Source organism: Poecilia reticulata, linkage group LG7 (assembly GCF_000633615.1).
Source record: "Poecilia reticulata strain Guanapo linkage group LG7, Guppy_female_1.0+MT, whole genome shotgun sequence".
Classification (NCBI taxonomy): Eukaryota; Metazoa; Chordata; class Actinopteri; order Cyprinodontiformes; family Poeciliidae; genus Poecilia; species Poecilia reticulata.
Window position 1 is genome coordinate 31,135,726 of NC_024337.1, and position 14,213 is coordinate 31,149,938.

The 14,213-nt window shown below is 40.2% G+C and overlaps 1 protein-coding gene across 5 annotated transcripts in view; it reads left to right on the forward strand.

The window, feature by feature from the left end:
- The first annotated feature begins 94 nt into the window (after window positions 1-94).
- LOC103468097 (protein tyrosine phosphatase non-receptor type 7) overlaps window positions 95-14,213 on the forward strand; it is a 24,342-nt gene continuing 10,223 nt past the window's right edge. Inside the window, exons 1-5 of one of the 5 annotated variants that reach the window (XM_017305571.1) lie at window positions 95-212; window positions 9,784-9,949; window positions 10,728-10,908; window positions 11,779-11,863; window positions 11,935-12,014. In XM_017305571.1, the coding sequence (XP_017161060.1) occupies window positions 9,852-9,949; window positions 10,728-10,908; window positions 11,779-11,863; window positions 11,935-12,014 (444 nt within the window). In that variant the 5' untranslated portion in view covers window positions 95-212; window positions 9,784-9,851. The other 4 variants (XM_008414949.2, XM_008414950.2, XM_008414948.2 and 1 more) reach the window with 4 other exon arrangements.

Below are 14,213 nucleotides of genomic sequence, written 5' to 3' on the forward strand. Positions count from 1 at the left end.
GTGTGTGTGTGTGTGTGTGTGTGCGTGTGTGTGTGTGTGTGTGGTAATGAGCGAGTGGGTGGGTGCAGGAAAGGAAGTGGCAGAGAAGGTAGACATAAAAACAGAACAACAGAAAGCAACAGATGAGAAAAAGGAGGAAGACGGATACGGAGTTGAGAATCAAAAGCAGAAGAGGAGACGAAGAGGAGGAGGAGGAAGAGAGCGAGGGAAAGGTGATGAAAACTTGATCGTTTGAATGTTTGCTTTGAATTCTTGAACACAGTAAAAATTAAGCAAAGATGTATATTTTAATATCTTGATTGCAGATGTGCATCTTTTAGAGTATAAAGTTTTTTAATTTTAATGTCATCACCAATTCATGAAAGAGAAAATCCTAGTTTTATTCAGATGAAGCCAAGAATATAAAGTTGATCTGCTGAATAACTGTGAGTAAATCTTTAGGAACTAATATGTTTTTCTTTTAAATGATCAAGTTTTTAAATTATGATGTACTTTTACTGCAAATGACACTGTAAGGAGTAGCAGTTCTTAAAAAGGGATTTTTAAATATTTAGCTAGTGCCTGGTTGGGCGTACGGTACTAAATGTTTTTATTGAACTCAGTGGGTCAGACGGAGCATCGCTCTTCCAGACTTCCAGGTTCTGCTGAGTTCTGACAAATTAACATCTTGGTTCACATTTACAATCTTCCAAATATTCTGAAAAGTCTTGTGTGGTTTTGATGGACTTGTGATCATCATCACTGGATTCTTGATGAGCCTCAGTTTGGTTTCTAGAAAGTCTCCTTCAGTTCCAAGGATCCGGTGGCATCATGACAGCTGCAGAACCGGGGATGTTAATTTAGAGTTCTGGTTCCGTTGGCACCTCACACGTCAGCATGACACTTTAACTTTGATGATCTAAGAGGTTTTTGATTACCTTTTCTCGAATAAATCACGTTTAGAAACCAGATCATGTCTAACTGTGCCGTCATGTGGAGTTCCTCAGGGATGTGCTTTAAGCCCAGTTCTGTTCCAGCTGCATAAACGTCTTTTATTAATGTTTTACTGCTTCAGTGTAACTAACCCCTCTGCAAAAGCATAACCCCACCCTCTGATAAATTATGAAATGGTTCACTAAAGTGGGCAGCGGTGGAAGGTTAGCTGCACAGTTGGTGTCCTTCACTCAGATGAATATTTCTTTGTTGGTCGGAGTCTGCTTCCAAAAATTCATCTTTCTCTGATTCCATCCGTGGAACTTTAGGTTGCAAAAAACAATCCATATTCGCATTACTTGTTCCTTTCTATTGCTTCCCAGATAATATGCATCCACAAAGTTCAAATCCTGTTTTATTAACTCAGTATATGATAATTGATTTTTTTTAATTGAAAATTTTGTGTCTTTTGCGGAAAAGGCCACAACAACAAATTAAAAATGTATAATTAGATAATTTAGACATCAACCAGACTGGTCTGTTGGAATCAAAAGAAAAATTCAACTGCAGTAGCCTTTGTTCAACCCACAGAGGGCAACACTGAGAGGCCAAATATTGAAGAATTTTAAAGAAATTACATTAAAATGTCACATATTGCACAGAAACATAACGATAACACCCTTAGGGTCCAATTTAGACAGGTAAAGGTTTTCTAAATCTAAGTCCCAAATAAAACAAGAAAAGCTGATTTGGCACTTAGATACTCTTTAAGTGTGGCACAGTGATGTAGTTGGGTGCAACATTGCCCCAGGTTTACAGTGCATTTGTCCAGTAATGTTGATGTCAGTTTAACAGGCTTCTGATTGAGTTTCTGTTTGTGTGTGAAGCCGACCTAACGGCAGGCAGCAGATCTCCAAACTAAAAATATCCGTTAAACAGTTCAGTGTCTTCATGTTGGAGCTGCAGGGTGTGTTTCTAACATGTTGAAGCCTTCAGCAACAGTTCAGACCTTCCGATGTTTCCTCTAATGAAGAATTAGTTTTCTGTATTTCATCTGTTTATCTGTGATTAAAATATAATACTGCATATTCAGGCAAGATTTTAGTTTTAAATTTTAGCAAACTATTGTGATTTTCATCTTGTTAGTCCTAATTTTATTTTATATTTTCAGTGAAACAGATTTATCTTTGAACTGGGTTGCATAAATGAATCTATTCACTCAATGAAAGAAATGACTCCAATCTAATATTTAAATAAAATTTTGTCTTATATTATACTCACTTGTCAAAGGAAGAACTTTGATAAGTGAGTGTCAAAGCTCAGGCTGTCTTTGAGTTTTATTTCTCCTCCAGAAGAAGAAACTGTGCAGCAGATAATGAGGGTGACTTGCAGCCAGTCAGCAGGAGCAGATGTTCACTGGTTTTTATTTGTGTTTTTAATTGAATATTGATTATAAATGTATGTTTCCCAGCCTGCTGTCTGGGTTGATCCAAAGGAAGTTTAGAATAACACAAACTTTTAGAAGTTTCTTAATATCAGGCTGTTAATGTCCAAAGTTCAACAATCACCTGGTTAATATTCTTCAGCTCACATATGACTCTACAGTCAAACCTTCCTTTTTGCTAAAAGTGACTTTGGGGTGGGGAAAAATCATCACAGTTTTCTCTTTCCGAAAGCTGTTTTGTTTAGGGCACACAAAAAAAATCACATTTTGCAAAAAATGACTTGGACCATTATTAGCTGTGTGAGTCACTATGTATTTGATGTGTTTGGTATTTAAAATGTTATTTATTTGAGAAGCAATTCTTTTAGTAAACAATCATTCTGATGATCAGTACATAAGTCTCATGACATCACAATTCTAAGAACTTTGTAAATGACAGCCATCTTGGTAGGCAGATGCTATGGAGTTGCTATGACAACAATAAAGTCACAAGCGTAGAACCAGCTCTCGCCTCTGTCCTAAAATTATAAGTACATTAAAACTATTACTGGATTATAGTTTTTGAGTACGCTCCTCTGTGTAATAATAAGATAAATATCAGTGACATTTACTACTTATTGCCGAATTAGCAACATTGGCTTGGCTAATGTAGCTTTTAGGCTAGCTAAGACGGACATGTAGCCTACTTGTTTGTTACTGTACATGTGCGTACTCTGCCAGTCACCAGAACCTTGTTCTTCATCTGAAGAACAAGGTGAAGAACAACACTGACGATTTAAATCAGTGTTTAAATCCTTTTAAACACTGATTGTATGCAGCCATGGATGCCAGGTGAAGCTCCTCCATGTTGTATAAACTCTTCGTATTCACTAAGTCGCAAACATAGTAGGAGATTGGAGGACGCCAAATTTTCAGAACATGTCACATTGTCTGACATGTTTCCATTATCATGTCTCATACACCGACAGCAGCCATTCTGTTGATATATATCTCTTTCACATTGGTCCAGATTGTCACTATATTTTATTTTTGTTGGTCTGGGAGTCATGGCTCATCTTGCCTACCTAGATGTTGTGGATCACTTCCAGTTCAGACTTGTGGGAACTATGTATTGATTAATCATCTAAAAAATTGGCACATTTTTAAGTAACTACTTAAGCTTATTTTTATAAAATATAAAAAATGCTAATAAGTCATTAAATTGTAGTCCAACAGAAACAGACCAGCTGAAGGTCAGATGATTATATACAGATGAGGAACATCTGTGAGCTTACGACAATAAAACCGTAGCCAGAGTCCGAGATCCAGCTCTGTTCATCCTCTTCCTCCTCAGCACAATTTAATTTCTCTCCAGAAGATCCATTTCCTCTGTTTTTGAGGCTCAGTCTCCTCCCTTCTGCACCAAATTGAACCAATTTGTCCAACTTTAAAATCAGATTAAAGCAAAGCAGGCGGCGGTGGAGGGAGGTGCTGATGACATTCACAGTTTTTTCCTTCTTTTTGTGTTTCTGTCTTGAGACCAACCTGGGACAAAGCAGCTTCTGATCAGGAATTAAAACAGCATCAAGCTGTCAGCCTCGTAATGAGAGTGTTTTTATCCTGTTAATGCCGTCGGTTTGGGGTTAAAAGGATCAAGCTTTCAGTTTTGGGCTGTTAAATGGAAAACAGAGCGGAGGCGTGAGGCTGATTCACTATTAAATTTTATCTGTTTGTTTTTCACTCTGTCATGACAGGGAGCAGGATCAGGTCGCTGCTTATTATCTCTGCTTGGATGAGACTGTGCAGCACATTAACGCACATGTTCCTGTTGCTTTTGACGTGAATGATTCATGAGACACTGCCGTCAGTGTGTTAATAATCAACGCCCAGAGCATCCCTCTCTTCCTCTCCTTCGCTGCCTGACTCATGCTCCCTTTCTCCTCCCTCAGGTCTCTCCACCTGAACACCCAGAATCAGGGTAATAACGGCCAGAAAAAACAAGACAAGTCTAATCCTGCTGCCTCTCTTTTCCCTTCACTCGATATTCTCTCTTCCTGCAGCTTTACTATCACTTTCCCTCAGTTCACTTGTTTCTTCTTGCCCCTGGTTTCACAGTACGTTTCACTCCAGGAAGGGTGGAAAAAGGCAAGGCGCTCGTGTCTGTTTGGCTGCAGCTTAGCTAGTTGGTTGGTTAGTCCAGCTGCTGGTCTGGTGGGTGAGTTAGCAGGTCAGATCTGCATTCAGTGAGGTTCATCATGTTGGCGTTGCAGCTGATCTGGAGACAGTCCGGAGGATTAAATGAGAAAAAAACAAAACAACATGGAGCTACCGGTAAGATCAATCAACAAGTTTCTGCTCCTTCTGCTCCTTTAACTGATTTCCCCGGGTTTTTCAACAGAAAACATCAACTTTTGTAACAACTTTCACATTCTAATTATTATTATAAATGCTGTTTACCTGTAAATGAAGCCTATAACTCCCCTAGTGGCAGGAGTAAGAAATATAGTCAGGATTTAATGGCAGTTGAACACCGCCATAATTGCTTTACTCTTGAGGTAATGTATTTGTGTGTGCCACCACACACGAAAATAAACAGGTTGATGCAAAAAGAAAAAAAAGGCTGTGCAGCTCCTATTCGAAACCTAAGGTAAGCTACATTTTTTCAGATTTTTTAAAGTTTTTTAAGCCACCTCCCTTTGCTTTAAGTACTTGAGATAGGGTAGTCCATCTAAACCACCTCTGGGCCTGTTTGACAAAATGTCTTTCTATACCACATATACCTGTATGGGCGTGTGTGTGCGTGTGTGCGTTTGTTTGTTTGTTTGTTCGTTCGTTCGTTCGTTCGTTCGTTCGTCCGTCCGTCCGTCCGTCCGTCCGTCCGTGCGTGCGTGCGTGCGTGCGTGCGCGCGTGTGCGCGCGTGCGTGCGTGTGTGCGTGCGTGCGTGGATGTGTGTGTGGATGTGGGTGTCCAGAATGAACCCCTGGTATGATAAGCAACATTTCTCTCCCTACAACATTTCTGATTATTTACATGTTCATACACTGATCTGTTCATAATTTGGGGTCCAGTGCCTTGCTTAAGGACACTGAGATAAGATGGAGAAGCTGGAATGAAACCCTCATCTCTCTGACCCCTCTTCAACCCAACCCCCATAAAACCATGGCTGTTTAAGAAACCACATTTATTTGTTTGGTTCTGTGATCTGTTTTTTCTGCAGCTTCACCACATGACTGAGACTTTGACTGTTCCTGTGAACTAAGCTCTGCTTCCTCCATGCTGTGGCCTTTGCTCTTCTTTTGCTCCACAGCAGCTGAAAGGTTTTCCTGCAGAGTTTCACCTTTTCTTCATGGCAGGTCCTGCAGACTTGACTTTTTATTCTGCATTAGTTTACCAACAAGATGTTTAACACCAATTACGCTTTAAAGCTGCAGTTTGAAACTTTCATTAAAAATAACATTGTTTGACATATTTCTTAAAACTGTCACCATGTTGACAAATTATGAGACAGATAATCTGTGAAAAGATCAATTTCTGCCTCCTCCTCCCTGAGCTACTATTACTGTCTGAAGAAATTAACCAAAATCAACCAATCAGAGTGACAAGGTGGATCTTAGTGCTGTCAATCACMCTCATGTACTCGCTGTTAACAACTGACTGTTACAGAAAAACTCTTCATCAGCCATATTCGGTGGCTATGCGAACTAGCCTTAGCATTCATAATAGGCTAGCTGTGTCATAGCAGACAGCAACGGGAGCAAGGATGAGCAGCGCCACAAGGACTGTGCTTGACAGCGCTAAGACCCGTTTCCTGACTTTCATTGGTTCTTTCTAGTTATCACTGGGAGAAGGCAGAGAAGGTTGTTTTTTTCACAGATTATCTGTCATAAATTGTCTCAACATATTGACAGTTTCAACAAATATGTAAACAAATATTTTATAGGAGCCACATGCTGCAGCTTTAAGGGTCTCATTTGCAGAGTTCTTGGAATTTTCCTGTTATTATTGAACTGAGAAGCGAGCCGTGAAGCACGCTGTGGCCAAACTAACCAAAAATGCTGAACTGTGACAAGAGCAAAAATATTGAGTCAAGATCAGAAGGTCTGAAATTAGATCAAACTCCCCTCATCCTTCACCACCACAGCGTAAAAATCACGTCAAGTCAGACTCATCCTGGCCTCCCACAGCAAATGCACAGAGGTGGGAGGGTAGTGATGTGGGCTGCAAGAGTCAAAGCAGCCTGATGACGTTTGAAAACTGTCTGCTCGCCAAATCCTTCAAACTGAAACTGAAGTAATCCAGCCCATCAATAAACCAACAACAAACCTTCAGATTGTTTTTAAAGAGAAGCTAAAAATCAGCTCAAAACCGCCGTCTGCAGAATAACCAGAATAACCGTCTGCAGAACAACTCAGAGGAAGTTTGTGCACCCCAGCAGAAAATATTGGTGACCCTTCATTATTTATTAATTTTTCTGTCAGATGTTCAGTTGTTGGCCTTCAGAGTCCAGAGCAGTCCGTTTGGACTCGATGTTTGGCCGTATCGTCTGTGGTGTTTGTGTTCTGCGCGTTGAGTAAGCGTGGGCGTGCTGACTTCCTGCTCTGAGGAAACGCTCTTCCGACAGAGACAAACTGAAACGTTTCAGATCTGTAGTGATGTGGAAACACACAGATATCTAACACACACACACACAGAGGTCCGTTCCAGCAGTTTCTGCTTCATCATAGAGAGAGAGATGCCTCCTCATCGCAGCAGTGGCTGGTTTATCAGACATCGACTTTGAGCCGATTCGGTTTCTGTCAGAGGACTCTGGATTATGAGCCTCGTCTCGTCAGGAAGTTCATTCATGACAAAAACACGTCAAATGTTTAAAGTTAACTTAAAGTGGACCTGAGAAGCAAGAAAAGAAGAACTGCGGAGATCAGAATGGTGAGTGTGGTCAAGTTTAACGTAGCAAAAAAAGCTAAAAGCTCAACATGTGTGGAGTTTGGGCATTCAGCTGTTTGGAGGGGGAAACTTTTGATTTGCATTCACTCGTTCAAGTATTCAACTATAGATGAATAATACTTGAATCCATTTCTAAGGTCTGGTGTTGCCCATCTGAACCCACATGGCCAGTCAGAACCTGGTGGACATATTTTAAAAACAGCTTAATGTCAAACTAACAAACTGAACATGTAAATGTTGCTTTTCTGCTTGGTGTCCTAGTCAAATCTCTTTTTTGTTCATGTTAATAACGGCTTATTAAGTCACAGGGAGTCTAATGTTATATTTGCATTCTTAGATAGAATCCAAATATATATTTTATATTCTCTGAATAAAATATGAGAAACTTTGTAGAAACACTTAAATAACCTGAAACATAATTGACTAATGAAATAAAACGTAAAGAAACAGAAGATAACACCTTGCATTTATTTGAAATGAGTAGCTTCCTCAGCTCTCTGCCGTTAACAAGGTCAAAGTTCAGCTGTTTCATGCTGGTTTTAACCCTCAGTAACAGGTTTGCATAATTTCCTAAAGTTTTGGGAACTTTTGAAGGCAACAGGAACATTTGCTGGGTCTGTTGTCCTCCATGATGTCCTCTGCCACATTTCGCTGCATTCTGCCGCATTCCGCCGCATTCCGCCGCATTCCGCCGCATTCTGCTAACCTGCAGTTTAAATTTTCACATTTGAAATGTTTTTTATTCTGTGGCACCAATGCAAACGTTACACACTTGATTGTGAAAAGCTGCTCAATGCCAAGCGAAGAACCCGGAAAGACAGTCTGATGTGGAGGTGAAGGTGTAACCGATCCGGTTCCCAAGCATCCAGCAGTCAGAACAGAACCACAGGGGGAAACATTCTTACCAGGCAGTTACCGAAGCATCCAGCGGTCAGAACTGTGTTGGATGCAGAGGCTGCATTAAACGGCTTCAGGCTTTAGGCTGGTTTTTTCTCCTCTGGGTGCTTCACGTTTCCTCCATGTTTTGCTTGGCTTGGTTTGGCCTTTGATGAAGACAATTTCTTGAATAAATCTGTAAATATTCAGTGGCTGTTTTCCTCAACATGAGGAATAATCCACAGCTCCACCTTTCTGACTTGCTGCAGCCATATCTTCCCTTGTGGACCCTCAGATCAGGAGACCGGATGCTTTTTAGTTTATCAAAAACGAGATGGAAACTGAGAGGAGACTGAACTTTTTCTGTTGTGGCCTTTGAATTTCAGACAGGCATCTTTGCTTCCTGCTTTTGAGTCTCTTTAAATCTTTTTTCAGTATGGTTTGGCCCAGAGTAAGATGATATGCTGTTTCTATTGTCTTTATTCTGCATTATGTATTTTTTATAGTCGTTTTATAGCTTGATTTCTTTCCTTTGTCTTGTTTGTCTTGTTTTGTACAACACTTTGGATGAACTTCTGGTAAATTGTATTTTGGATCTTGTTTCTTGTCCTGGTCGTTTTGGAGCCTGATGTGAAAGTTTGTCGTTTTTCTGTTGCTAATGAATAGCTGGTGACGCCATTAAAACACTCAAAGGTAGACCCAGCTCTTCCAGCTGCAGAAACACAGTGCGAATAAATTATACTAAAATAATCATTTACAGCATTACAGGATAAAACGCAATATTTCCTTTCTGTAAAATAAAACTACATTACAGTTATTTATTGTAAAATCTAATTAAATTCCACACACGTGATAAAAGGCCACAGCTAAAAGCACGTTTGCTTTACTGCAACTTGTTTCAGACCCCCAACTTGACTGTAAGATAAAACCAGACTGAGAAAATAACTGCACAAACTAAAGTAATACTGAAAATAAAATTTAATAATAAAAAACGTCTAAAAAGTAGCTCAGCCAGAAAGTCTGTCTTATGTCTCGAGCTAAAGGTAGAATGTTCAAAGGAATGGACAGAGGAAATTTTATTTTAAACTGACTTCAAAACATTGATTTATTAATACATTCCATAGATTTCAATGTAATACAAATTTTAACGTAAAAGTTCCATATGGAACCTTTGTATTTGCACGTTTCTGGTACATCCATAAATCTGTTGCACAAGCTACATTCGCTAACAGCAGCGATGAAGCTGCTTCTCTCGGCTCACTGAGGGTTAATTTCTGCTTTTAAATGATCTAATTGGCCCTGAAAAAGAGTATTGTTGTGTTCAAGTTGTGCTGAAAGGAGTTAGCATGTCAGTGAAGCTATGTTAGCCTAAAATAGCATCTCAATGCTACATGTAGCAGCTAATGCTAATGTCAGCGTTAACAGTCTACATTTGTAAAGAAGCTCCATGAATGATCAGAGAAACTAAATAACAGATTAAAAGCAATAAATATCCTTCTTGTTGAGTTTATTCCTGTTTATTCCATAATTTAGCAGCAAAAAGGTTTTTAAATTGAAAATGTTGCTTATTTTGTTGAAATGTGGTTTTTGATTAGAATGCAATGATGCTGTCTCTGTTTTTCTGCAGCATGGTGTTGAGGTGAGGAGCTGAGAGCGGCTCAGAAAATAAATCTCCTTCAACAGAAAACGCTCATAATGAGCTCATCATTCAGCTCCGTTCCTGCAGAGGAACCAGTGACGCCGCCGCCACTGACCACGCCCCCTCGGAAAGCCTCAGTCCGCCTCCAGGAACGGTGAGGGGCCTCCAGGAACCATCACCACACAATCAATGATGATGATTTGGCTTCCTCAGCTGGACAATTAATGCACACTAAATATATTTACTCTCCATCACCACTTAGATTCCATGGTTGTAGCTCAACTGAACTTGAGTAGGAGCGGGTTGCAGACGTGGAGTTTAAATATAATCTGATTTGAATTGGGATGAAACCCAGAACAGGAAAGGAAATAGAAATAAATTAGAGCTTTTCTGTACAGAATTAAATAGGATTTTATTGAAATTGGGTTAGTAGAAATCAAATGTGAATTTAAAATGTGACATTAAGGAGACATGTATGTTTACTTGATTAAACTGGAAATTAATTTGAATTATTCCAAATTTATTTAATTAGATCTGAACTGGAATTGACTTGTGTTCAGTTTATATTAAGTTCACTTAAATTTGGGTGAAATTCACTTGACTAGAAATCAGTTGAGTTTTCAAACACAACATTAAGTTTGTTACTTTGTTGCTTTCATGGTTAAAATCTTAAGCCAAGAAAATGAGGTTTTGTCCAGAATGGAAGGAAAATCATTTAATCCTCTAACATCCAGTTTGTTTCTAAGATTTTCTGCTGCATTTCAAAAATAATCTCAATTAGTAGAAAGTTGCTCCTAAAGAAATCTTTGCATCAAATCTTTAGCATGAATGAAGCAGTTTCTAAAAAAATCATTTTCCCCCCTAAACATCTGCAGAATGTAAAAGATTCATATAAATGTTTATTTTCAAAACAATTATTTTATTTTCAAAAGGCGGGGCTCCAACCTGTCGCTGCTTCTGGATGTGAGCAATCTGGGGGCGGAGTCAGTTTGTTCTGTGACCACGCCCAAAGAGGTGTGGCTTCAGCTGCTACACACCTCGTCCCGAGCGCTTGCACATGCGCAGTTGCAGGAAGCTTCAGCAGACACCAGCGCTCTGAACACAGAGTACCAGGTAAGGTTCCTCTTTAAAATGCTCTTTCCACAGATTTAACGCACTGAAATTTCTCCCTCTTTTAACCTTAAAAGGTCAAAATAAAACATTTTATGAATCTTATTTTAAAAATATTTAGTTAGTAAGCTAACTAAATATTAGCTTATTAACTAAATAGTAAGCTAATACTATTAGCTTACTATAGTATTAGCAAGCTAATAGTATTAGCTTACTAATACTATTAGCTTACTAATTTACTTAGCATTTACAATGCTAAGTAAATATTTAGCATTGATCAAGCAAAAATATTTAGTTAGCTCTGAGCTAGCTAAATATTTAGCTAATTCTCTGTAAATGTACTTGATCAGCAGAAGTGGACTATCAAAATAAAAGCTGGGTCCAGATAACCGCTGCATTCACCTGCTGGTGAAATTGAATCACTTCAGTGCTGATGTCCTTATAGATCCATTGATACGCATCTGTTCAATCGGCTCATCCTGTTCTTAGCTGAAATGTTGTACAAGACAAGAGGAAAAGCTGCGGTTATAAAGTGGTGAGGCGAGTAAAAAAAGTTGTTCAGAAGATTTATCTCTGAGCAAAACGCTAAAAACAATCATTTCTACTGCGAAATGAACTGAGCCATAACAAACAACTTAGAAAAGATAAAAACACAAATGACAWCYGGAGCAGTCAAAACATGACCAAATACCAGAATCCACTAAAATACAACATAACCCAAAATTATAGAAAGCTAAACCCAAAGTAATAAACCAAACCRAATTTGGTCCTGTCTGCTGGTTTCATGCTGGAACCAGCAGCTGGACTGTGGATGGATTACAGGAAAAWCGTCAGTAAAGTTTAACGTCCAAAACGTTCTGCTTTCATCTGCAGAAGATTCCTCCGAACTTTGTGAGCGCGGCCGAGCTCGACGCTCCGGGACACATGATGAAAGACAGATACAAAACCATCCTGCCCAGTAAGAGCCTSAGCAGCAGCTCCGCTGATCTTATCTTGTCCTCCGACTCATCGCTGCGGTTTGCTTCTCAGACCCAGAGACKCGGGTGATCCTGAAGAGCCTGGAGGAAGAACCGGGTCCGGATCGATACATCAACGCCAACTATGTCAGGGTGAGAACTTTGCTTTGGTTTGAAACGTCCTGCTGTCAGAAAGTATCTGATTTACACTTAAATAAGAAGAAAAACTGCAATTAAATCTAAACTGTGACCTGAAACAGGTGAAAAGTGTGAAGAGGAAAGTTTTTACCGCGGTGGAAAACATCTCTAAGAACGAAAACGAAAACACCGATTAGGGTTTCACTTTGGTCAAAGTGGAAAATAGTTAATTTTAAATGTTAACTGTCTGTGGAATCAGTACTGATGCGATTTTTCCACTAAGCCGTTASTTAAACTAAACTTAAACCAACTTCTCTCATGTTATCCCCTCTTGTACTGTAAAAAARCAAATCCAAAGCTGAAAAGTTTTACAGTTTGTCATCAATAAAACAAGCCATCAACTCGACTTCATTCAAACCAACGAACTGCAGTCTGTTCATCTGCACATCGGCGCACGGCATGAAAACCGTCAGAAAATGGCCCAAAATATACGGAGAAATCAAACGAGGGGTCAGAATGAACATCGAGGTAAAAACCTGCATCATCTGCATGTAAGTTTCCCATTTCTGGCCCAGGAGTTTTTTCTGCGTGATTTAAAATCTGTAATGATGAGCAGGGCAGATATTAATCATCCATCCATCCATTTTCTTACACCCTTGTCCCTCAGTGGGTCAGGAGGTGCTGGTTCCTCTCCAGCTAACGTTTCAGGCGAGAGGCGGGGTCACCTGGACAGGTSACCTGGACAGGTCGCCAGTCTGTCGCAGGGCAACACAGAGACACACAACCATCCACACACACACTCACACCTAGGGRCAATTTAGASAGRCCARTTAACCTGACAGTCATGTTTCTGGACTGTGGGAGGAAACCGGAGWACCTGGAGAAAACCCACCATGCACAGGGAGAACATGGAGACTCCATGCAGAAAGACCGGGAATCGAACCCAGAACCTTCTTGCTGCAAGGCAACAGCTCTACCCACTGCGCCACTGTGCAGCCCCTGATATTAATCATTCACCATAAAATCTGAAGACCTGCTGAGCTGCATTTTGTGACCAAACAGGGAAACAAAGATTTCATTCTGCGTAACGTCAAGAGTGAATTTTGGATTTATTGGAAGCAAATCCAGCTGAGAGGATCATCATTCTGAATTTACCAAAGTTTGTTTCTATAATCGCAGTTGTTGAGTTTTTTTCAACAAATTGATTTTAAAATTTGACTGGAGTTATTTTTTGAAAGCAGTGAAGATGACGTAGTTTGGACCAGGATGAAAGGTGAGGAAGACACRGGATTCAAAAATCTAAATCCAAAGAAGCAACAAGAAACGTCCAAGACTGTGAGACTTTGTCGTGAATCCATAATCCGCCAGTTTGGATCCGGAAACAAAAACATGACGCGAAGCCAACAGGCAGACGAGGCAGCGGTTGGGACGGCTGAGACGGCATCTGACTTCAGTTCAGGCTGAAACTGTTGGGACATCAAACTTGATACATGCTCTCCTGAAACTATTTTTAATTAACACATTTATCTAAGCCAGAGGCGTCAAACTCCAGTCCTCTGCTGTCCTGCAGGTTTTAGATGGTCCACTGGTACAAAACACTGGAATGAAACGGCTTCATCACCTCCTCCGTGTGTAGATCCCTGCTAATCACCTAATTATTCTACTCAGGTGCTGCAGCAGAGGCTCATCTAAAAGTGGCAGCAGCTGCAGGAGTGAGACACCTGTGATCTACGACATCTAGTGACATAAAGTGACACTAACTTTTCTATGTGAGACCAAATTCATCCATCCCAGAGGTCCCAGTTCTCATCCTTGTGGTTCTCCTGCCTTAATCTCCAACACAATCATAATGACGCAGACAGAATATAGAGCCTGGCAGGTTGAAGTCCAAATTTAGCTGCACGGCGGCGCATTTGGTAGCTCAGCTGCACTTTTTACTTCAGCTTTTGATGCTCAGCTTTTTGATGAAATCTGAGTTTTTCGGCATGTTTTGTTCATCCTGAACTCGACTGCAGTCAAAGTTCTGTGTGATCGGATTCTGACCTCAAAGCGACCAAAGAAGAACGTAGGCGTCTGCACTCTGTTTATGGCAATAAAGATGGCCGCCGTGTCTGGATGCATGTAGGTAAAGATGGCCGCCGTTTCTAGATGGATGTAAATAAATATGGCCGCCGTGTCTGGATGGATGTAGGTAAAGATGGCCGCCGTGTCTGG